At 33.9% G+C, this 23,696-nt stretch overlaps 2 protein-coding genes across 2 annotated transcripts; one reads left to right on the forward strand and one right to left on the reverse strand.

Annotated features, from left to right (window-relative positions):
• Positions 1-26: 26 nt before the first annotated feature.
• Positions 27-2,073, forward strand: mrps18c (mitochondrial ribosomal protein S18C). The gene is made up of 6 exons (XM_029426872.1): positions 27-580; positions 711-763; positions 857-940; positions 1,604-1,661; positions 1,749-1,808; positions 1,890-2,073. Exons 1-6 carry the CDS (start codon positions 520-522, stop codon positions 1,964-1,966), a joined length of 393 nt encoding a protein of 130 aa, XP_029282732.1. The 5' UTR covers positions 27-519; the 3' UTR covers positions 1,967-2,073.
• A 3,605-nt stretch (positions 2,074-5,678) lies between these two features.
• Positions 5,679-23,696, reverse strand: abraxas1 (abraxas 1, BRCA1 A complex subunit). Its single transcript, XM_029426874.1, has 9 exons — positions 23,562-23,696; positions 22,031-22,121; positions 15,532-15,568; positions 15,290-15,356; positions 7,711-7,907; positions 7,417-7,536; positions 7,258-7,342; positions 6,737-6,845; positions 5,679-6,053 (listed from the first exon to the last, which is right to left on the reverse strand). Exons 1-9 carry the CDS (start codon positions 23,640-23,642, stop codon positions 5,809-5,811), a joined length of 1,032 nt encoding a protein of 343 aa, XP_029282734.1. The 5' UTR covers positions 23,643-23,696; the 3' UTR covers positions 5,679-5,808.

Raw genomic sequence — 23,696 nt, forward strand, 5'->3', positions numbered from 1 at the left:
AACACACTTGTTCAGTCGGCGCCATTTTCTGCCACTTTCTAGTTTAAGTTTTAGTTCTGTTTTTAAACTCCAGCGCTGGAGATAGATGGTAAAATAAAAAATTATAAAAATAAAGTCGATATTTATCTAATAACACACTTGTTTAATGCGGCGGCATTTTATGCCAATTTCTGATTAATCTTCCTTGTACTGTGAAGTTACTTTGATTAGCTGTGCTAACACTACTCGTTCTCTGTGGTGATTTATTTCTTGTTCTGTTATATCCATCTTTGGAGAACGGGACATTTAATTTTTTCCTAAAAAAACATTTACTTGAATTCATATTAGAAACTTAAAATGTACGAGCACACATTGCATATTAATTTGATATTTACAAATACAGATATATTTTACGTGTAATTTACCTCAATTTAACAAGCATTAACTTTAAGTAAGTGATAGGAACTAATATTTAATAGTTAAGTAAAGCACCGGAGTTTCTGACTGGTGGACAACTTCCGGTCCTGTGTCAGGTCAAAGATGCTCGCGCTGAGAGGGTTACAGAGAATAAAAACGGGTTTATCTCAATATGGAAACCAAGGTAAGACTGGAGGAAAGCTTTATTATGTGGTAAAGTGTTGTGAGTTTATTAAGTGCAACATAAATGGTCGCTACGTTTTGTTGTAAGATACATGTTGCTAATGCTAACGTTAGCTAATGTGCTGTTGCAGGTTTAAGAAGTGTCATCACATGTTCAGATGTGGTCCAACAGAAGGAGGACATGGTGGGTCATTTTATCCTGTATGGAATTATATTTATGACTATAATATAGGGGTAATAACTGTTAAATTAATGTTATTTTATCTTCATGTTTAAGCTCGTTAAGATGAAGAACCCGTTCTTGGAGACACCGACTGGATGCCCCCTCTGCAATGTCACAGTGGACTTCAAAAATATTCAGGTGAGGGAAACACCTGAGTGTGTGTCTGTTGGATATTCAGTGTGTCGTGTATTAAGTAAAAGCCGAATGAATGGAGCTTTACAGGGGCCTCTCTATGTTCCCAGGGGCCTGTGTTCTTGGTATAACTAACATTGGAACAGATGAATGTTCAGCCGCTGTGGAGACATCGTGTGTAAAGTCAAGAAAACTAGTGCATGCACATTACAGGGCCGCAGGTTTTAAGGAGAATAAAATGTTTAAAATGTTTTATGAGACCAAGTTTCAGTTTTTACAAGAGAAGACGCTTCAAGGAGGACGATGGATGAGTTGATTTGGAAAATGCACGTGAAAAGATAAATAAATAACATAAAACGAGGACCAAACGTTGTGCTTGAGCAGAGTTTGACATTATTATCCTTTTTTAATGTACAATGTTACTATAAGACAATAAATATATGTTTCTTTAAAGTATGCTTCATTGGGAGAAATCAAATAAAAATGAGTTTATTTAATATTATTAACTTTATTATTATTAAATCAATAATTCTCACCAAATGATTTACAACCTTCTCGACTAAAACTAGAGAATGAGGTGCAACTTCCAGAACGTCCCAAACAAGCGGTCTACTTTTCTCCAATCCGTTTAATTAGTTTATATGAATGTTTTTCTCGTCTTCTTCGCAGCTGCTGTCTCAGTTCGTCTCGCCGTACACGGGCAGAGTTTATGGTCGACACATCACAAGTGAGCAGCCGGACATGAATCTGGATCGCAGTCTTTCTCACGCAGCTTAAAAGTTTAAATTCATGTCGTCTGTGTTTTGTGTTTCAGAATTGTGTTCAAGGAAACAAAAGGAGATCTCTAAAGAGATAAAGAAAGCTCAGTCAATGGGTACGGATTCCAGATGAACTTCAGTTGTGAAGCCCTGATGTTTTCTGTAATAAATCATCTCTTTCACTTTTGTCGCTGCAGGTTTCATGTCGGTGACACACAAACATCCGCAGTTCATGAAGGATCCCAACATCCTCAGCATGAAAATAATTAGTTAATGTTCAGTGTGTTTATTTATGTGACGTTTGTAACGTGGAAGAAAAGATGCTTGGTTTTAAATATCCGTCTGTTATTGGAGAATTAAAACTCTGAATTCTGCTTCAAACTGTTTGTTTTCCTTTAATTTAACTGAAACAATCTGAAATTAGCTTTTTATATTCATGCTTTCATTTTGCTTATTTTAGTTTGTCGCTATATGTGGTTCTGATTGTTATTCATTTTTAATCTGTAAATCTTTTAACCTAGAAAGCACAAAATAAATATTATCATTATTATAAACTCTCTTCAGGTCTGCTCAAAGTTTAAAGATGGATGCTGTAGGCAAAGTAAATGAAAGTTTTATTTTAATGATTGGGACCGAAAACGTCCTCAAAATATTTCAGAAACAGATAATTTGGTAAAAACTAATTTATAATTTAAAGTGAACAAGAGCTGCAGGCAGAGATATTATCGTCTGTTATAAAGTGTCCTCAAAGTCCTGACGTCTTTAAACGTCTCACGTCTTTAATGTTCTGTCACTTTAATAAACACAAGAAGCTGATCTGCACATTAGAGGCTGAAAACACTAAACTTTCCTGCAGAAGCTTTACTCTAAAGATTAATGATCAGAACAGTAATATATAATAATAGATTATTCTTCTGTTGGACTAAACGTTGCAGGAAGTTTGTTTCTTTAAATACATATTTATATATAAATATATATTATACATAAAATAGATATATAATATGAAATCATATTTTCTGTATATTATATTTATATATATGTATATACATATTTTAATGTTATACACTGTATATATATATATATATATATATATTGTTATATACTGTATATATATATATATTAATGTTATATACTGTATATACATATTTTAATGTTATATACTGTATATATATATATATTAATGTTATATACTGTATATACATATTTTAATGTTATATACTGTATATATATATATATATTAATGTTATATACTGTATATATATTATTTTAATGTTATATACTGTATATATATATATATATATTGTTATATACTGTATATATATATATATTAATGTTATATACTGTATATACATATTTTAATGTTATATACTGTATATATATATATATTAATGTTATATACTGTATATACATATTTTAATGTTATATACTGTATATATATATATATTAATGTTATATACTGTATATACATATTTTAATGTTATATACTGTATATATATATATATTAATGTTATATACTGTATATATATTATTTTAATGTTATATACTGTATATATATGTATATTAATGTTATATACTGTATATATATATATTTAATGTTATTTTATACTGTATATATATATATATAATGTTAATCTACTGTATATATATATATATTCATGGTTATATACTGTTATATAATTATTTTCATGTTTATAACACTGTATATATATATAATCTTATTAATGTTATATACTGTATATATATATATATTAATGTTTATATACTGTATATATATATATATATATATATTAATGTTATATACTGTATATATATTAATTTTAATGTTATACACTGATATATATCATATATGTTATTAATGTTATATTATCTGTAGATATATATTAATGTTATCTACTGTATATATATATATATATTAATGTTATATACTGTATATATATATCTTAATGTTAATATACTGTATATATATATATATTTAATGCTTATATACTGTATATATATATATATATATTACTGTTATATACTGTATATATATATATAATTAATGTTATATATGTATCTATTATATTATATTAATGTGATTATACCTGTATATATATATATATATTAATGTTATATACTGTATATATAATATATATTAATGTTCTATTGTATATATATATATATTAATGTTATATACTGTATATATATATATTAATGTTATATACTGTATATATATTATTTTAATGTTATATACTGTATATATTATTTTAATGTTATATACTGTATATATATATATATGTATATTAAGTTATATACTGATATATATATTATTTTAATGTTATATACTGTATATATATATATATATATATGTATATTAATGTTATATACTGTATATATATTATTTTAATGTTATATACTGTATATATATATATATTATTTTAATGTTATATACTGTATATATATATATATGTATATTAATGTTATATACTGTATATATATATATATGTATATTAATGTTATATACTGTATATATATATTATTTTAATGTTATATACTGTATATATATGTATATTAATGTTATATACTGTATATATATATGAATGTTATATACTGTATATATATATTAATGTTATATACTGTATATATATATATATATTAATGTTATATACTGTATATATATATATTAATGTTATATACTGTATATATATATATTAATGTTATATACTGTATATATATTATTTTAATGTTATACACTGTATATATATATATATATATTAATGTTATATACTGTATATATATATATATATATATATTAATGTTATATACTGTATATATATTATTTTAATGTTATACACTGTATATATATATATTAATGTTATATACTGTATATATATATTAATGTTATATACTGTGTATATATATATATATTAATGTTATATACTGTATATATATATATTAATGTTATATACTGTATATATATTATTTAATGTTATATACTGTATATATATATTATTTTAATGTTATACACTGTATATATATATATATATATATATATATATATATGTATATTAATGTTATATACTGTATATATATTATTTTAATGTTATATACTGTATATATATATATGTATATTAATGTTATATACTGTATATATATATTATTTTAATGTTATATACTGTATATATATATATATATATATGTATATTAATGTTATATACTGTATATATATATTATTTTAATGTTATATACTGTATATATATATATTAATGTTATATACTGTATATATATATTATTTTAATGTTATATACTGTATATATATATATATATATATATATATGTATATTAATGTTATATACTGTATATATATATTATTTTAATGTTATATACTGTATATATATATATATATATATATATATGTATATTAATGTTATATACTGTATATATATATTATTTTAATGTTATATACTGTTATATATATATTAATGTTATATACTGTATATATATTATTTTAATGTTAAATACTGTATATATATATATATATATATATATATGTATATTAATGTTATATACTGTATATATATATTATTTTAATGTTATATACTGTATATATATATATATTAATGTTATATACTGTATATATATATTATTTTAATGTTATATACTGTATATATATGTATATTAATGTTATATACTGTATATATATATATTAATGTTATATACTGTATATATATTATTTTAATGTTATATACTGTATATATATATATATATATATATATATATATATATGTATATTAATGTTATATACTGTATATATATTATTTTAATGTTATATACTGTATATATATTTTTTGTTGGATACTTTGACTGAAATGATTAATTAATAATCAAAATATTTGCTGAATAAGTTACAGAAAGTTAAACTTGGTGGATGAACTGAGCGATGTCGCTGCTCTTTGTTCAGCTTTTTATTATCTTTAACTGCATTTCCTTTAAATTAATGACAGCAACAGTTGTTTTTTAGAAAACGAACATCTTTATCATATTTATACAATTCACAAATGATATGAAAACCACAAGTTTATCATTCAAAGTGAAACCGAGCAGATCATCTACTTTAACTGTCATCTTATGCTCGCATCAAGATTTACTTTTCCTGCGTTTCCTCTCGCGCGCCGCCGCTTCTCTTGGCCTCTTTGGACAGATCGTCCTGCCGCGCTGCGGCGCGTCGAGCGGCTCCTGAGGCTGCGGCGAGCGGCAGCAGAGCGCGGGGACAGGAAACGCATCCAGGGTCAAAGTGCGAGTGTGGAAGAGAGGCGAGCACGTGAACAGCGCGCGCACGGCCTCGTGGAGCGCGTTCGTCTGCTCGACTGGATCGTGTGCGACTGAAACAGAAAAGTTTTTATTGAGCTGATGAAACAAACAGAGTACGAATATAATAATACTATTAACCATAATGTTACACTTTACTGTATCTAATGAGCACGTAGCAGTACACATCACTGCTTTACGAACACATCTGAGCTAACGTTAGCGTTAGCTGTTAGCGTTAGCTGTTAGCTGTTAGCGTTAGCTGTTAGCGTTAGCTGTTAGCGTTAGCTGTTAGCAGCCGGAGGTTCCATAGCGTTACATTATGATACGTTCAGGCTCTATTCAGTACAAATGAGTACTGGTTGAAGGTGAATTATAACGTTATCATGATGTGTTCAATGTAATCTTAGCGCCTTGAGATTGCTTTTAGCTTTGAAAGGCGCTTTATAAATACAATTTATTACTTATTATTATTCTTATTATCTTGTAAAACGCAGTTTTTGCTGAGAAAGTTGAATAAATCCAGATGTTTGAAGATATTTTCAATATAAAACATGTTATTAGATACTATATAAGATGTTAGATGAACTCTAAGTTTCACTTCCTGACAGAAGTCTGAAGTGATGAAGGAAGTTGAGTTCATGGAGTTATTGTTGGTTTTACTGCGGTATCGAGAATCGTGGAGTTTCACAGGTGTTGGGATCGACGGCTAACTTCCTGTTCAGGTGACGTCTGTAATAGTTAGAGGAAATCAAACCTGTTGCGCTCTGAGTCTTCTTCTCACACAGTTTCCTCCTGAGAGCTGAGACTTCAGCCTGCACACGTTCCACCGCACGCTCACTCTCCTCCACCTCGCTGCACGCTTTCTGCCCAACACAAAACACACACACACACAGTGAACACACACACACACAGTGAACACACGAACACACACAGTGAACCCACACACACACAGTGAACCCACACACACACACACCCACACACACAGTGAACCCACACACACACACACACACACAGTGAACCCACACACACAAACACACAGTGAACCCACACACACTGAACCCACACACACACAGTGAACCCACACACACACAGTGAACACATACAGAGTGAACACACACACACACACACAGTGAACACACACACACAAAACAGACACACAGTGAACACACACACACAAAACAGACACACAGTGAACACACACACAGTGCACACACACACACACAGTGAACACACACACACGCACACACAGTGAACACACACACCGAACACACACACCTGCAGCTCGGCCTGCAGAGACTCGTTCATGGTGTTCATGTCGTCCACCTCCCTCAGCAGCCCATTGGAGGAGAAGAACTTGGAGCTGCAGCGACAGAGAGAGAAGTGAATGAGAAGCTGCAGGTGTGCAGAAGATCTCTGCACACCTGCAGATGCTACCTGTGTGTCTTCATGGTGGCGCTGTAACCCGCTGCAGAGCACGCCGCCGACACCTTCCAGTACGACAGCTGCTCCAGTAAACCCAGATTATTCACCAACACGGGGACGTTCACGAACTGCCTTCAGACACAAACACTGAGGTTAGAGCGGACGAGGAGAGCGCAGGAACACAGCTGCTCGCCATCATCTCATTATTATGAAGGAGTCTACACAATGTAGAAACTTTCATTTCACAAGGAAGCATCAGATAAAACAAAATGTCCCAACAGTTCAGAAGTTGCGCCCCTCAGGTACCTGCTGCGTGAGATGAAGGCGGCGTACTCCGTCCTGTGGGTGGAGCCTGCAGCGCTCGCTCTGCTGGGCGTCAGCAGCACAAAGATCATGTGAGGGTTGGACAGAGACGCCTTCAGCTGCTCGTGCAGCAACTTCTCTCTCAGCGTCATCTGCTGCTCCGAGTCCCTGCGCTGCCTGTACCAGCCAATCACACGCTCCTGCAGGACAAGGACGTCAGCTGAGTGTGTGCAGTGTGTGGTACAGTGTGTAGTACAGTGTGTGGTACAGTGTGTGGTACAGTGTGTAGTGCAGTGTGTAGTGCAGTGTGTGGTACAGTGTGTAGTGCAGTGTGTGGTACAGTGTGTAGTGCAGTGTGTGGTACAGTGTGTAGTGCAGTGTGTGGTACAGTGTGTGGTACAGTGTGTAGTACAGTGTGTGGTACAGTGTGTGGTACAGTGTGTAGTGCAGTGTGTGGTACAGTGTGTGGTACAGTGTGTAGTGCAGTGTGTGGTACAGTGTGTAGTACAGTGTGTGGTACAGTGTGTGGTGCAGTGTGTAGTGCAGTGTGTAGTGCAGTGTGTGGTACAGTGTGTGGTGCAGTGTGTGGTACAGTGTGTAGTGCAGTGTGTGGTACAGTGTGTGGTACAGTGTGTAGTGCAGTGTGTGGTACAGTGTGTGGTACAGTGTGTAGTACAGTGTGTGGTACAGTGTGTGGTACAGTGTGTAGTGCAGTGTGTGGTACAGTGTGTGGTACAGTGTGTAGTGCAGTGTGTGGTACAGTGTGTAGTACAGTGTGTGGTACAGTGTGTGGTGCAGTGTGTAGTGCAGTGTGTAGTGCAGTGTGTGGTACAGTGTGTGGTGCAGTGTGTGGTACAGTGTGTAGTGCAGTGTGTAGTGCAGTGTGTGGTGCAGTGTGTAGTGCAGTGTGTGGTACAGTGTGTAGTGCAGTGTGTAGTGCAGTGTGTGGTGCAGTGTGTAGTGCAGTGTGTGGTACAGTGTGTGGTACAGTGTGTGGTACAGTGTGTGGTACAGTGTGTAGTGCAGTGTGTAGTGCAGTGTGTAGTGCAGTGTGTGGTGCAGTGTGTGGTGCAGTGTGTGGTACAGTGTGTAGTGCAGTGTGTGGTACAGTGTGTAGTGCAGTGTGTGGTACAGTGTGTAGTGTAGTGTGTAGTGCAGTGTGTGGTACAGTGTGTAGTGCAGTGTGTGTAGTGCAGTGTGTAGTACAGTGTAGTGCAGTGTGTGGTACAGTGTGTGGTGCAGTGTGTAGTACAGTGTAGTGCAGTGTGTAGTGCAGTGTGTAGTGCAGTGTGTAGTGCAGTGTGTAGTGCAGTGTGTAGTGCAGTGTGTAGTGCAGTGTGTAGTGCAGTGTGTGGTACAGTGTGTAGTGCAGTGTGTAGTGCAGTGTGTGGTACAGTGTGTGGTGCAGTGTGTAGTACAGTGTAGTGCAGTGTGTGGTACAGTGTGTAGTGCAGTGTGTGCAGTGTATGGTGCAGTGTGTAGTGCAGTGTGTGTAGTACAGTGTGTAGTGCAGTGTGTGGTGCAGTGTGTGGTGCAGTGTGTGGTGCAGTGTGTGGTACAGTGTGTGGTACAGTGTGTGGTGCAGTGTGTGGTACAGTGTGTTGGTACAGTGTGTAGTGCAGTGTGTGTAGTGCAGTGTGTGGTACAGTGTGTAGTGCAGTGTGTAGTGCAGTGTGTGCAGTGTGGTGCAGTGTGTGGTGCAGTGTGTAGTGCAGTGTGTAGTGCAGTGTGTAGTACAGTGTGTAGTGCAGTGTGTGCAGTGTGGTGCAGTGTGTGGTGCAGTGTGTAGTACAGTGTGTAGTGCAGTGTGGTGCAGTGTGTAGTGCAGTGTGTGCAGTGTGTAGTGCAGTGTAGTGCAGTGTGTGGTACAGTGTGTAGTACAGTGTGTGGTACAGTGTGTGCAGTGTGTGGTACAGTGTGTAGTGCAGTGTGTGCAGTGTGTGGTACAGTGTGTGGTACAGTGTGTGGTACAGTGTGTAGTACAGTGTGTGGTACAGTGTGTAGTGCAGTGTGTAGTACAGTGTGTAGTACAGTGTGTGGTACAGTGTGTAGTACAGTGTGTAGTGCAGTGTATGGTACAGTGTGTGGTACAGTGTGTGTGGTACAGTGTGTGTGGTACAGTGTGTAGTGCAGTGTGTAGTACAGTGTGTAGTGCAGTGTGTGGTACAGTGTGTAGTACAGTGTGTAGTACAGTGTGTAGTGCAGTGTGTGCAGTGTGTAGTGCAGTGTGTAGTACAGTGTATGGTACAGTGTGTAGTGCAGTGTGTGCAGTGTGTAGTGCAGTGTGTAGTGCAGTGTGTAGTACAGTGTGTGGTACAGTGTGTAGTGCAGTGTGTGGTACAGTGTGTAGTGCAGTGTGTGGTACAGTGTGTAGTGCAGTGTGTAGTGCAGTGTATGGTACAGTGTGTAGTACAGTGTGTAGTGCAGTGTATGGTACAGTGTGTGGTACAGTGTGTAGTGCAGTGTGTGGTACAGTGTGTAGTGCAGTGTGTGGTACAGTGTGTAGTACAGTGTGTGGTGCAGTGTGTGCAGTGTGTGGTACAGTGTGTAGTGCAGTGTGTGGTACAGTGTGTGGTACAGTGTGTAGTGCAGTGTGTAGTGCAGTGTGTAGTGCAGTGTATGGTACAGTGTGTAGTACAGTGTGTAGTGCAGTGTGTAGTGCAGTGTATGGTACAGTGTGTGGTACAGTGTGTAGTGCAGTGTGTAGTGCAGTGTATGGTACAGTGTGTAGTACAGTGTGTAGTGCAGTGTATGGTACAGTGTGTGGTACAGTGTGTAGTGCAGTGTGTGGTACAGTGTGTAGTGCAGTGTGTGGTACAGTGTGTAGTACAGTGTGTGGTGCAGTGTGTGCAGTGTGTGGTACAGTGTGTAGTGCAGTGTGTAGTACAGTGTGTAGTACAGTGTGTAGTGCAGTGTGTGCAGTGTGTGCAGTGTGTAGTGCAGTGTATGGTACAGTGTGTAGTGCAGTGTGTGGTACAGTGTGTGGTACGGTGTGTGGTACAGTGTGTGCAGTGTGTGGTACAGTGTGTGCAGTGTGTGCAGTGTGTAGTGCAGTGTATGGTACAGTGTGTAGTACAGTGTGTAGTGCAGTGTGTGGTGCAGTGTGTGGTGCAGTGTGTGGTGCAGTGTGTGGTACAGTGTGTGGTGCAGTGTGTAGTGCAGTGTGTGCAGTGTGGTGCAGTGTGTGGTGCAGTGTGTAGTGCAGTGTGTAGTGCAGTGTGTAGTACAGTGTGTAGTGCAGTGTGTGCAGTGTGGTGCAGTGTGTGGTGCAGCGTGTAGTACAGTGTGTAGTGCAGTGTGGTGCAGTGTGTAGTGCAGTGTGTGCAGTGTGTAGTGCAGTGTAGTGCAGTGTGTGGTACAGTGTGTAGTACAGTGTGTGGTACAGTGTGTGCAGTGTGTGGTACAGTGTGTAGTGCAGTGTGTGCAGTGTGTGGTACAGTGTGTGGTACAGTGTGTGGTACAGTGTGTGGTACAGTGTGTGGTACAGTGTGTAGTACAGTGTGTGGTACAGTGTGTAGTGCAGTGTGTAGTACAGTGTGTAGTACAGTGTGTAGTGCAGTGTGTGGTACAGTGTGTGGTACAGTGTGTAGTACAGTGTGTAGTGCAGTGTATGGTACAGTGTGTGGTACAGTGTGTGTGGTACAGTGTGTAGTGCAGTGTGTAGTACAGTGTGTAGTGCAGTGTGTGGTACAGTGTGTAGTACAGTGTGTAGTACAGTGTGTAGTGCAGTGTGTGCAGTGTGTAGTGCAGTGTGTAGTACAGTGTATGGTACAGTGTGTAGTGCAGTGTGTGCAGTGTGTAGTGCAGTGTGTAGTGCAGTGTGTAGTACAGTGTGTGGTACAGTGTGTAGTGCAGTGTGTGGTACAGTGTGTAGTGCAGTGTGTGGTACAGTGTGTAGTGCAGTGTGTAGTGCAGTGTATGGTACAGTGTGTAGTACAGTGTGTAGTGCAGTGTATGGTACAGTGTGTGGTACAGTGTGTAGTGCAGTGTGTGGTACAGTGTGTAGTGCAGTGTGTGGTACAGTGTGTAGTACAGTGTATGGTACAGTGTGTAGTGCAGTGTGTGCAGTGTGTAGTGCAGTGTGTAGTGCAGTGTATGGTACAGTGTGTAGTACAGTGTGTAGTGCAGTGTGTGGTACAGTGTGTGGTACAGTGTGTAGTGCAGTGTGTGGTACAGTGTGTAGTGCAGTGTGTGGTACAGTGTGTGCAGTGTGTGCAGTGTGTGGTACAGTGTGTGGTACGGTGTGTGGTACAGTGTGTGCAGTGTGTGGTACAGTGTGTGCAGTGTGTGCAGTGTGTGGTACAGTGTGTGGTACGGTGTGTGGTACAGTGTGTGCAGTGTGTGGTACAGTGTGTGGTACGGTGTGTGGTACGGTGTGTGCAGTGTGTGGTACGGTGTGTGGTACGGTGTGTGCAGTGTGTGGTACAGTGTGTGGTACGGTGTGTGGTGCAGTGTGTGGTACAGTGTGTGGTACAGTGTGTAGTACAGTGTGTAGTACAGTGTGTAGTACAGTGTGTAGTGCAGTGTATGGTACAGTGTGTGGTACAGTGTGTAGTGCAGTGTGTAGTACAGTGTGTGGTACAGTGTGTAGTGCAGTGTGTAGTACAGTGTATGGTACAGTGTGTGTGGTACAGTGTGTAGTACAGTGTGTAGTACAGTGTGTGGTACAGTGTGTAGTGCAGTGTGTAGTACAGTGTGTAGTGCAGTGTATGGTACAGTGTGTAGTGCAGTGTGTAGTACAGTGTGTAGTACAGTGTGTAGTACAGTGTGTGGTACAGTGTGTAGTACAGTGTGTGGTACAGTGTGTAGTGCAGTGTGTAGTACAGTGTGTAGTACAGTGTGTGGTACAGTGTGTGGTACAGTGTGTAGTACAGTGTGTGGTACAGTGTGTAGTGCAGTGTGTGGTACAGTGTGTAGTACAGTGTGTGGTACAGTGTGTAGTGCAGTGTGTGGTACAGTGTGTGGTACAGTGTGTAGTACAGTGTGTGGTACAGTGTGTGGTACAGTGTGTGGTACAGTGTGTGGTACAGTGTGTAGTACAGTGTGTGGTACAGTGTGTAGTACAGTGTGTAGTACAGTGTGTGGTACAGTGTGTGCAGTGTGTAGTGCAGTGTGTGGTACAGTGTGTAGTGCAGTGTGTGCAGTGTGTGGTACAGTGTGTAGTGCAGTGTGTAGTACAGTGTGTAGTACAGTGTGTAGTGCAGTGTGTAGTGCAGTGTGTGGTACAGTGTGTAGTACAGTGTGTAGTACAGTGTGTAGTACAGTGTGTGGTACAGTGTGTAGTGCAGTGTGTAGTGCAGTGTGTGGTACAGTGTGTAGTGCAGTGTGTAGTACAGTGTGTAGTGTAGTGCAGTGTGTAGTGCAGTGTGTAGTGCAGTGTGTGGTACAGTATGTAGTACAGTGTGTGGTGCAGTGTGTAGTACAGTGTGTAGTACAGTGTGTGGTGCAGTGTGTGGTGCAGTGTGTAGTACAGTGTGTGGTACAGTGTGTGGTACAGTGTGTGGTACAGTGTGTAGTGCAGTGTGTAGTGCAGTGTGTGGTACAGTGTGTGGTACAGTGTGTAGTGCAGTGTGTAGTGCAGTGTGTGGTGCAGTGTGTGGTGCAGTGTGTAGTGCAGTGTGTAGTGCAGTGTGTAGTGCAGTGTGTAGTACAGTGTGTGGTACAGTGTGTAGTGCAGTGTGTAGTGCAGTGTGTAGTGCAGTGTGTGGTACAGTGTGTGGTACAGTGTGTAGTACAGTGTGTAGTGCAGTGTGTAGTGCAGTGTGTAGTACAGTGTGTGGTACAGTGTGTAGTGCAGTGTGTAGTGCAGTGTGTAGTGCAGTGTGTGGTACAGTGTGTGGTACAGTGTGTAGTGCAGTGTGTAGTGCAGTGTGTAGTGCAGTGTGTGGTACAGTGTGTGGTACAGTGTGTAGTGCAGTGTGTAGTGCAGTGTGTAGTGCAGTGTGTGGTACAGTGTGTAGTGCAGTGTGTAGTACAGTGTATGGTACAGTGTGTGTGGTACAGTGTGTAGTACAGTGTGTAGTACAGTGTGTGGTACAGTGTGTAGTGCAGTGTGTAGTACAGTGTGTAGTGCAGTGTATGGTACAGTGTGTGGTACAGTGTGTAGTGCAGTGTGTAGTGCAGTGTGTGGTACAGTGTGTAGTACAGTGTGTAGTGCAGTGTATGGTACAGTGTATGGTACAGTGTGTAGTGCAGTGTGTAGTACAGTGTGTAGTACAGTGTGTAGTACAGTGTGTAGTACAGTGTGTGGTACAGTGTGTAGTACAGTGTGTGGTACAGTGTGTAGTGCAGTGTGTAGTACAGTGTGTAGTACAGTGTGTGGTACAGTGTGTGGTACAGTGTGTAGTACAGTGTGTGGTACAGTGTGTAGTGCAGTGTGTAGTGCAGTGTGTAGTACAGTGTGTAGTACAGTGTGTGGTACAGTGTGTAGTGCAGTGTATGGTACAGTGTGTAGTACAGTGTGTGGTACAGTGTGTAGTACAGTGTGTGGTACAGTGTGTAGTACAGTGTGTAGTACAGTGTGTGGTACAGTGTGTAGTACAGTGTGTGGTACAGTGTGTAGTACAGTGTGTGGTACAGTGTGTAGTACAGTGTGTGGTACAGTGTGTGGTACAGTGTGTGGTACAGTGTGTAGTACAGTGTGTGGTACAGTGTGTGGTACAGTGTGTGGTACAGTGTGTGGTACAGTGTGTAGTACAGTGTGTGGTACAGTGTGTAGTACAGTGTGTAGTACAGTGGTGTGGTACAGTGTGTGCAGTGTGTAGTGCAGTGTGTGGTACAGTGTGTAGTGCAGTGTGTGCAGTGTGTGGTACAGTGTGTAGTGCAGTGTGTAGTACAGTGTGTAGTACAGTGTGTAGTGCAGTGTGTAGTGCAGTGTGTAGTGCAGTGTGTGGTACAGTGTGTAGTACAATGTGTAGTACAGTGTGTAGTACAGTGTATGGTACAGTGTGTAGTACAGTGTGTAGTACAGTGTGTAGTACAGTGTGTGGTACAGTGTGTAGTGCAGTGTGTAGTGCAGTGTGTGGTACAGTGTGTAGTGCAGTGTGTAGTACAGTGTGTAGTACAGTGTGTGGTACAGTGTGTAGTGCAGTGTGTAGTGCAGTGTGTGGTACAGTGTGTAGTGCAGTGTGTAGTGCAGTGTGTAGTGCAGTGTGTAGTGCAGTGTGTGGTACAGTGTGTAGTACAGTGTGTAGTACAGTGTGTAGTGCAGTGTGTGGTACAGTGTGTAGTACAGTGTGTAGTACAGTGTGTAGTGCAGTGTGTAGTGCAGTGTGTGGTACAGTGTGTAGTGCAGTGTGTAGTACAGTGTGTAGTGCAGTGTGTGGTACAGTGTGTAGTACAGTGTGTAGTACAGTGTGTAGTACAGTGTGTAGTGCAGTGTGTAGTACAGTGTGTAGTGCAGTGTGTAGTGCAGTGTGTGGTACAGTGTGTGGTACAGTGTGTAGTGCAGTGTGTAGTGCAGTGTGTAGTGCAGTGTGTAGTGCAGTGTGTGGTACAGTGTGTAGTACAGTGTGTAGTACAGTGTGTAGTGCAGTGTGTAGTACAGTGTGTGGTACAGTGTGTAGTGCAGTGTGTAGTTTACCTGCTTATTGTCAGCCAGCAGTTTGTTCACAGCATCTGTATTCACGTCTCCTGCTCTGTTGTAGAAACTGCAAACACACGTCAGCAGTAACATATGAACAACGGACTACATATATACAGATGTATGTGTACATGTAGTCTGTATATATGTATATTTATACATGTATACATATACATGTATATATGTATAAATATATACATGTACGTGTTGTGATATTAACACATGTAATCTGTTGTCCTCACTGGTTCAGTCTGTGGCAGGCGATGTGTTTCTGTACGTCTGTTACAAAGAAGAAGTTTTAAATTCATATTAGAAGGATGCAACAGTGAGGATGTATATTATATTACGTCACGTTATATGATATAACATTTCATTACATTATATTACATCATATTATATTATATTAAATTATATTATATTACATCATATTGTATTATATCAAATTATATTATATTACATCATGTTGTATTATATTAAATTATATTATATTACATCATATTATATTATATTATATTACATCATATTATATTAAATTATATTATATTAAATTATATTATATTAATTATATTATATTATATTACATCATATTGTATTATATTAAATTATATTATATTATATTACATCATATTATATTAAATTATATTATATTAAATTATATTATATTAAATATATTATATTAAATTATATTATATTACATCATATTGTATTATATTAAATTATATTATATTAAATTATATTATATTACATCATATTATATTATATGAAATTATATATTATATTATATTAAATTATATTATATTAAATTATATTATATTACATCATATTATATTAAATTATATTATATTATATTATATTACATCATATTATATTACATTATATTAAATTATATATATTAAATTATATTATATTATATTAACTTATATTAAATTATATTATATTAAATTATATTATATTATATTAACATTATATTAAATTATCTTATATTAAATTATTATCTTCAATTATATTAAATTATCTTATATTAAATTATATTATATTAATTATATTATATTAAATTATATTATATTACAGTTCATTTATCTGACGCTTTTGTGTCCTGCAGGTACTTTAACTTCAAACAGGTAAAAACATTTCAGTGCAGAACAATAGCATACATATTATACTTCTACTAAATACTTACAGTATATTATACTTCTACTGAATACTTACAGTATATTATACATATACATACTGTATATTAGTGTATATTACTGTATATTAGTGAGTACTTAGTGTATATTACTGTATATTACTGTATATTAGTGAGTACTTAGTGTATATTATACTTCTACTGAATACTTACAGTATATTATACTTCTACTGAATACTTACAGTATATTATACTTATACTGAATACTTACAGTATATTATACTTATACTTCTTTACTGTATATTATACATATACATACTGTATATTACTGTATATTACTGTATATTAGTGAGTACTTAGTGTATATTACTGTATATTACTGTATATTAGTGAGTACTTACTGTATATTAGTGAGTACTTAGTGTATATTAGTGAGTACTTAGTGTATATTACTGTATATTAGTGAGTACTTAGTGTATATTACTGTATATTAGTGAGTACCTAGTGTATATTAGTGAGTACTTAGTGTATATTACTGTATATTAGTGAGTACTTAGTGTATATTAGTGAGTACTTAGTGTATATTAGTGAGTACTTTGTGTATATTACTGTATATTACTGTATATTACTGTATATTAGTGAGTACTTAGTGTATATTAGTGAGTACTTAGTGTATATTAGTGAGTACTTAGTGTATATTACTGTATATTAGTGAGTACTTAGTGTATATTAGTGAGTACTTAGTGTATATTACTGTATATTAGTGAGTACTTAGTGTATATTACTGTATATTAGTGAGTACTTAGTGTATATTAGTGAGTACTTAGTGTATATTACTGTATATTAGTGAGTACTTAGTGTATATTACTGTATATTAGTGAGTACTTAGTGTATATTAGTGAGTACTTAGTGTATATTACTGTATATTAGTGAGTACTTAGTGTATATTACTGTATATTAGTGAGTACTTAGTGTATATTACTGTATATTAGTGAGTACTTAGTGTACATTACTGTATATTAGTGAGTACTTAGTGTATATTACTGTATATTACTGTATATTAGTGAGTACTTAGTGTATATTAGTGAGTACTTAGTGTATATTACTGTATATTAGTGAGTACTTAGTGTATATTACTGTATATTAGTGAGTACTTAGTGTACATTACTGTATATTAGTGAGTACTTACTGTATATTAGTGAGTACTTGCTGTATATTACTGTATATTAGTGAGTAGTTAGTGTACATTACTGTATATTAGTGAGTACTTAGTGTATATTACTGTATATTAGTGAGTACTTACTGTATATTACTGTATATTAGTGAGTACTTACTGTATATTAGTGAGTACTTACTGTATACATTACTGTATATTACTGTATATTAGTGAGTACTTAGTGTATATTACTGTATATTAGTGAGTACTTAGTGTATATTACTATATATTAGTGAGTACTTACTGTATATTACTGTATATTACTGAGTACTTAGTGTACATTACTGTATATTAGTGAGTACTTAGTGTATATTACTATATATTAGTGAGTACTTACTGTATATTAGTGTATATTAGTGAGTACTTACTGTATACATTACTGTATATTACTGTATATTAGTGAGTACTTAGTGTATATTACTGTATATTAGTGAGTACTTAGTGTATATTACTATATATTAGTGAGTACTTACTGTATATTACTGTATATTACTGTATATTAGTGAGTACTTAGTGTACATTACTGTATATTAGTGAGTACTTACTGTATATTACTGTATATTAGTGAGTACTTACTGTATATCAGTGTATATTACTGTATATTAGTGAGTACTTACTGTATATTACTGTATATTAGTGAGTACTTAGTGTATATTACTGTATATTAGTGAGTACTTAGTGTACATTACTGTATATTAGTGAGTACTTACTGTATATTACTGTATATTAGTGAGTACTTAGTGTACATTACTGTATATTAGTGAGTACTTAGTGTACATTACTGTATATTAGTGAGTACTTAGTGTACATTACTGTATATTAGTGAGTACTTAGTGTATATTACTGTATATTAGTGAGTACTTACTGTATATTACTGTATATTAGTGAGTACTTAGTGTATATTACTGTATATTACTGTATATTAGTGAGTACTTACTGTATATCAGTGTATATTACTGTATATTAGTGAGTACTTACTGTATATTACTGTATATTAGTGAGTACTTACTGTATATTACTGTATATTAGTGAGTACTTACTGTATATTACTGTATATTACTGTATATTAGTGAGTACTTACTGTATATTACTGTATATTAGTGAGTACTTAGTGTATATTACTGTATATTACTGTACATTAGTGAGTACTTACTGTATATCAGTGTATATTAGTGAGTACTTACTGTATATTACTGTATATTAGTGAGTACTTACTGTATATCAGTGAGTACTTACTGTATATTACTGTATATTAGTGAGTACTTACTGTATATTAGTGTATATTAGTGAGTACTTACTGTATATTACTGTATATTAGTGAGTACTTACTGTATATTAGTGAGTACTTACTGTATATTACTGTATATTAGTGAGTACTTACTGTATATTAGTGTATATTAGTGAGTACTTACTGTATATTACTGTTTATTAGTGAGTGCTTAGTGTATATTACTGTATATTAGTGAGTACTTACTGTATATTAGTGAGTACTTACTGTATATTACTGTATATTAGTGAGTACTTACTGTATATTAGTGTATATTACTGTATATTAGTGAGTACTTACTGTATATTACTGTATATTAGTGAGTACTTACTGTATATTAATGTATATTACTGTATATTAATGTATATTAGTGTATATTACTGTATATTAGTGTATATTAGTGAGTACCTACTGTATATTACTGTATATTAGTGTATATTAATGTATATTACTGTATATTAGTGAGTACTTACTGTATATTACTGTATATTACTGTATATTAGTGAGTACTTACTGTATATTAGTGAGTACTTAGTGTATATTAATGTATATTACTGTATATTACTGTATATTAGTGTATATTAGTGAGTACTTACTGTATATTACTGTATATTAGTGTATATTAATGTATATTACTGTATATTACTGTATATTACTGTATATTAATGTATATTACTGTATATTACTGTATATTACTGTATATTAGTGTATATTAGTGAGTACTTACTGTATATTAATGTATATTACTGTATATTAGTGTATATTAGTGAGTACTTACTGTATATTACTGTATATTAGTGTATATTAATGTATATTACTGTATATTAGTGAGTACTTACTGTATATTACTGTATATTACTGTATATTAGTGAGTACTTACTGTATATTAGTGTATATTAGTGTATATTAATGTATATTAGTGTATATTACTGTATATTACTGTATATTAGTGTATATTAGTGAGTACTTACTGTATATTACTGTATATTAGTGTATATTAATGTATATTACTGTATATTAGTGTATATTACTGTATATTAGTGTATATTAGTGAGTACTTACTGTATATTAGTGAGTACTTACTGTATATTAGTGTATATTAGTGAGTACTTACTGTATATTAGTGAGTACTTACTGTATATTAGTGTATATTAATGTATATTAGTGTATATTAGTGTATATTAGTGTATATTACTGTATATTAGTGAGTACTTACTGTATATTACTGTATATTAATGTATATTACTGTATATTAGTGAGTACTTACTGTATATTACTGTATATTAGTGTATATTACTGTATATTAGTGAGTACTTACTGTATATTACTGTATATTAGTGTATATTACTGTATATTAGTGTATATTACTGTATATTAGTGAGTACTTACTGTATATTACTGTATATTAGTGAGTACTTACTGTATATTAGTGTATATTACTGTATATTACTGTATATTAGTGAGTACTTACTGTATATTACTGTATATTAGTGTATATTACTGTATATTAGTGAGTACTTACTGTATATTACTGTATATTAGTGTATATTAATGTATATTACTGTATATTAGTGTATATTACTGTATATTAGTGAGTACTTACTGTATATTACTGTATATTACTGTATATTAGTGAGTACTTACTGTATATTAATGTATATTACTGTATATTAATGTATATTAGTGTATATTACTGTATATTAGTGTATATTAGTGAGTACTTACTGTATATTACTGTATATTAGTGTATATTAATGTATATTACTGTATATTAGTGAGTACTTACTGTATATTACTGTATATTACTGTATATTAGTGAGTACTTACTGTATATTAGTGAGTACTTAGTGTATATTACTGTATATTAGTGTATATTACTGTATATTACTGTATATTAGTGTATATTAGTGAGTACTTACTGTATATTACTGTATATTAGTGTATATTAATGTATATTACTGTATATTACTGTATATTACTGTATATTACTGTATATTAGTGTATATTACTGTATATTAATGTATATTACTGTATATTACTGTATATTACTGTATATTAGTGTATATTACTGTATATTAGTGTATATTAGTGAGTACTTACTGTATATTAATGTATATTACTGTATATTAGTGTATATTAGTGAGTACTTACTGTATATTACTGTATATTAGTGTATATTAATGTATATTACTGTATATTAGTGAGTACTTACTGTATATTACTGTATATTACTGTATATTAGTGAGTACTTACTGTATATTAGTGTATATTAGTGTATATTACTGTATATTACTGTATATTAGTGAGTACTTACTGTATATTACTGTATATTAGTGTATATTAATGTATATTACTGTATATTACTGTATATTACTGTATATTAGTGTATATTAGTGAGTACTTACTGTATATTAGTGAGTACTTACTGTATATTAGTGTATATTAGTGAGTACTTACTGTATATTAGTGAGTACTTACTGTATATTAGTGTATATTAATGTATATTAGTGTATATTACTGTATATTACTGTATATTAGTGTATATTAGTGTATATTACTGTATATTAGTGAGTACTTACTGTATATTACTGTATATTAATGTATATTACTGTATATTAGTGAGTACTTACTGTATATTACTGTATATTAGTGTATATTACTGTATATTAGTGAGTACTTACTGTATATTACTGTATATTAGTGTATATTAATGTATATTACTGTATATTAGTGTATATTACTGTATATTAGTGAGTACTTACTGTATATTACTGTATATTAGTGAGTACTTACTGTATATTAGTGTATATTACTGTATATTACTGTATATTAGTGAGTACTTACTGTATATTACTGTATATTAGTGTATATTACTGTATATTAGTGAGTACTTACTGTATATTACTGTATATTAGTGTATATTAATGTATATTACTGTATATTAGTGTATATTACTGTATATTAGTGAGTACTTACTGTATATTACTGTATATTACTGTATTTTAGTGAGTACTTACTGTATATTACTGTATATTAGTGTATATTACTGTATATTAGTGAGTACTTACTGTATATTACTGTATATTAGTGTATATTAATGTATATTACTGTATATTAGTGAGTACTTACTGTATATTTCCTCGATGTGGATGTGGTCCGCCTGAGAGTCACTGATGGTGATCTGCTCCTCGAATTTACTCTCTCCGAGGATCAGTCCTTCCTGCAGATTACATGTTGCACAGGATTATTATTATTCTTGTTATTCTTGTTCTTAAAGTGTCTTTGTGTTGCTGCTCGTTGTTACTGTGTTATATTCGATGCTGACTTAGATTTTACATAAAACAAACACATCATTAAAACAACACATATAAGAAACACAAGGGGATTAAACAAAGATTATAAATACGAGTAGCTGATTATTCAATGAGCGGGTCGTATTTTGACAATAAATCACATGAAGATTTTATTTTATTTGTTATAAATTTTGTAAAGTGAATATTTTTGTGCTTCTGAACTTTTGTTTGAATAAAACTAAGTAATTAAAGAAACACCTGTGATGGCTTTTGTTTTGACAATGTGTGAGACGTTTCATAGAATAAACAATCAGCAGATTAATCCACAATAATAACTGTTAGTAAATTAATAAATAGAGATGAATAAATAGAGTACTATTACTATAAATAGAGATTAATAAATAGAGTACTATTACTGTAAATAGAGATGAATAAATAGAGTACTATTACTATAAATAGAGATTAATAAATAGAGTACTATTACTATAAATAGAGAAGAATAAATAGAGTACTATTACTGTAAATAGAGATGAATAAATAGAGTACTATTACTATAAATAGAGATGAATAAATAGAGATGAATAAATAGAGTACTATTACTATAAATAGAGATATGAGAAGCCCCAAGAAAGAAAAGAGAGGTTTTAAGCCTCAATGTAAAAGATCTTTAGAAATCACAAATAGTACTTTTAAATTAGATTTTTTAAAAGATGGTATATCTACAATCCTAACTAAACCCTATATTATACATTTAAAAGTATGTTGTATTAGTCTGACTGTTTAGTCTGATATGTTTGAATAACTGTGGCTGTAAAAGCAAAGGTCTATTCATTTCAGTCACTAATTTACGCATCATATCCCAGTTGTTTATCCACTAGACAGTGGTGGGCGGTAAATGGGCACCAGATCTTTATGTTGACATTTAACACATATAAGAATCACTTTTTGGATCATAACATTTGCCGAAGTTACCAGCAGACCCATATGACTTTTAAAACGTACTCAGTCATATTTCAGAATTTATGGGTACTTGTCCAAAATGCTTGTTACGTTAAATTATTATTTCTTTGAACGGAGTCTGGTGTGTCGGGAATGTTAACTCTTAGCTTGATTTTTTAAAAGTTGCAGAAATAGCGTGCTGGGAGTTTTAGCTTCACCTAAACAACAAATACTTCTCTAATACTCCAAAGTACCTTAACAATTAAACAATTAAACAAGAAGTTATTAACTTAAAAGTGTGTTAATAACGTTGGGAAACTTCTGTTCTTTGCTAGCTCTTCTCCAGTAACCGAAACATTTAAACTAAACACCCAGCGGGGTCCATTGGAAATATACAGATTTTAATGAGGTGTTAATGTATTTCTTACCACGTCTGAATCACTGTTAACATGCTGAAACATGAGAGAAGCTAAAACAATCCCAGACATACGGACCGTCGGCTCCGCCATGTTTCTTGTTGACTACACAGATGGATGAATCAGAAGCGTCACTGAGGCGCAACA

This window comes from Cottoperca gobio, unplaced genomic scaffold (genome assembly GCF_900634415.1).
Source record: "Cottoperca gobio unplaced genomic scaffold, fCotGob3.1 fCotGob3_246arrow_ctg1, whole genome shotgun sequence".
In the NCBI taxonomy this organism is placed as follows: domain Eukaryota; kingdom Metazoa; phylum Chordata; class Actinopteri; order Perciformes; family Bovichtidae; genus Cottoperca; species Cottoperca gobio.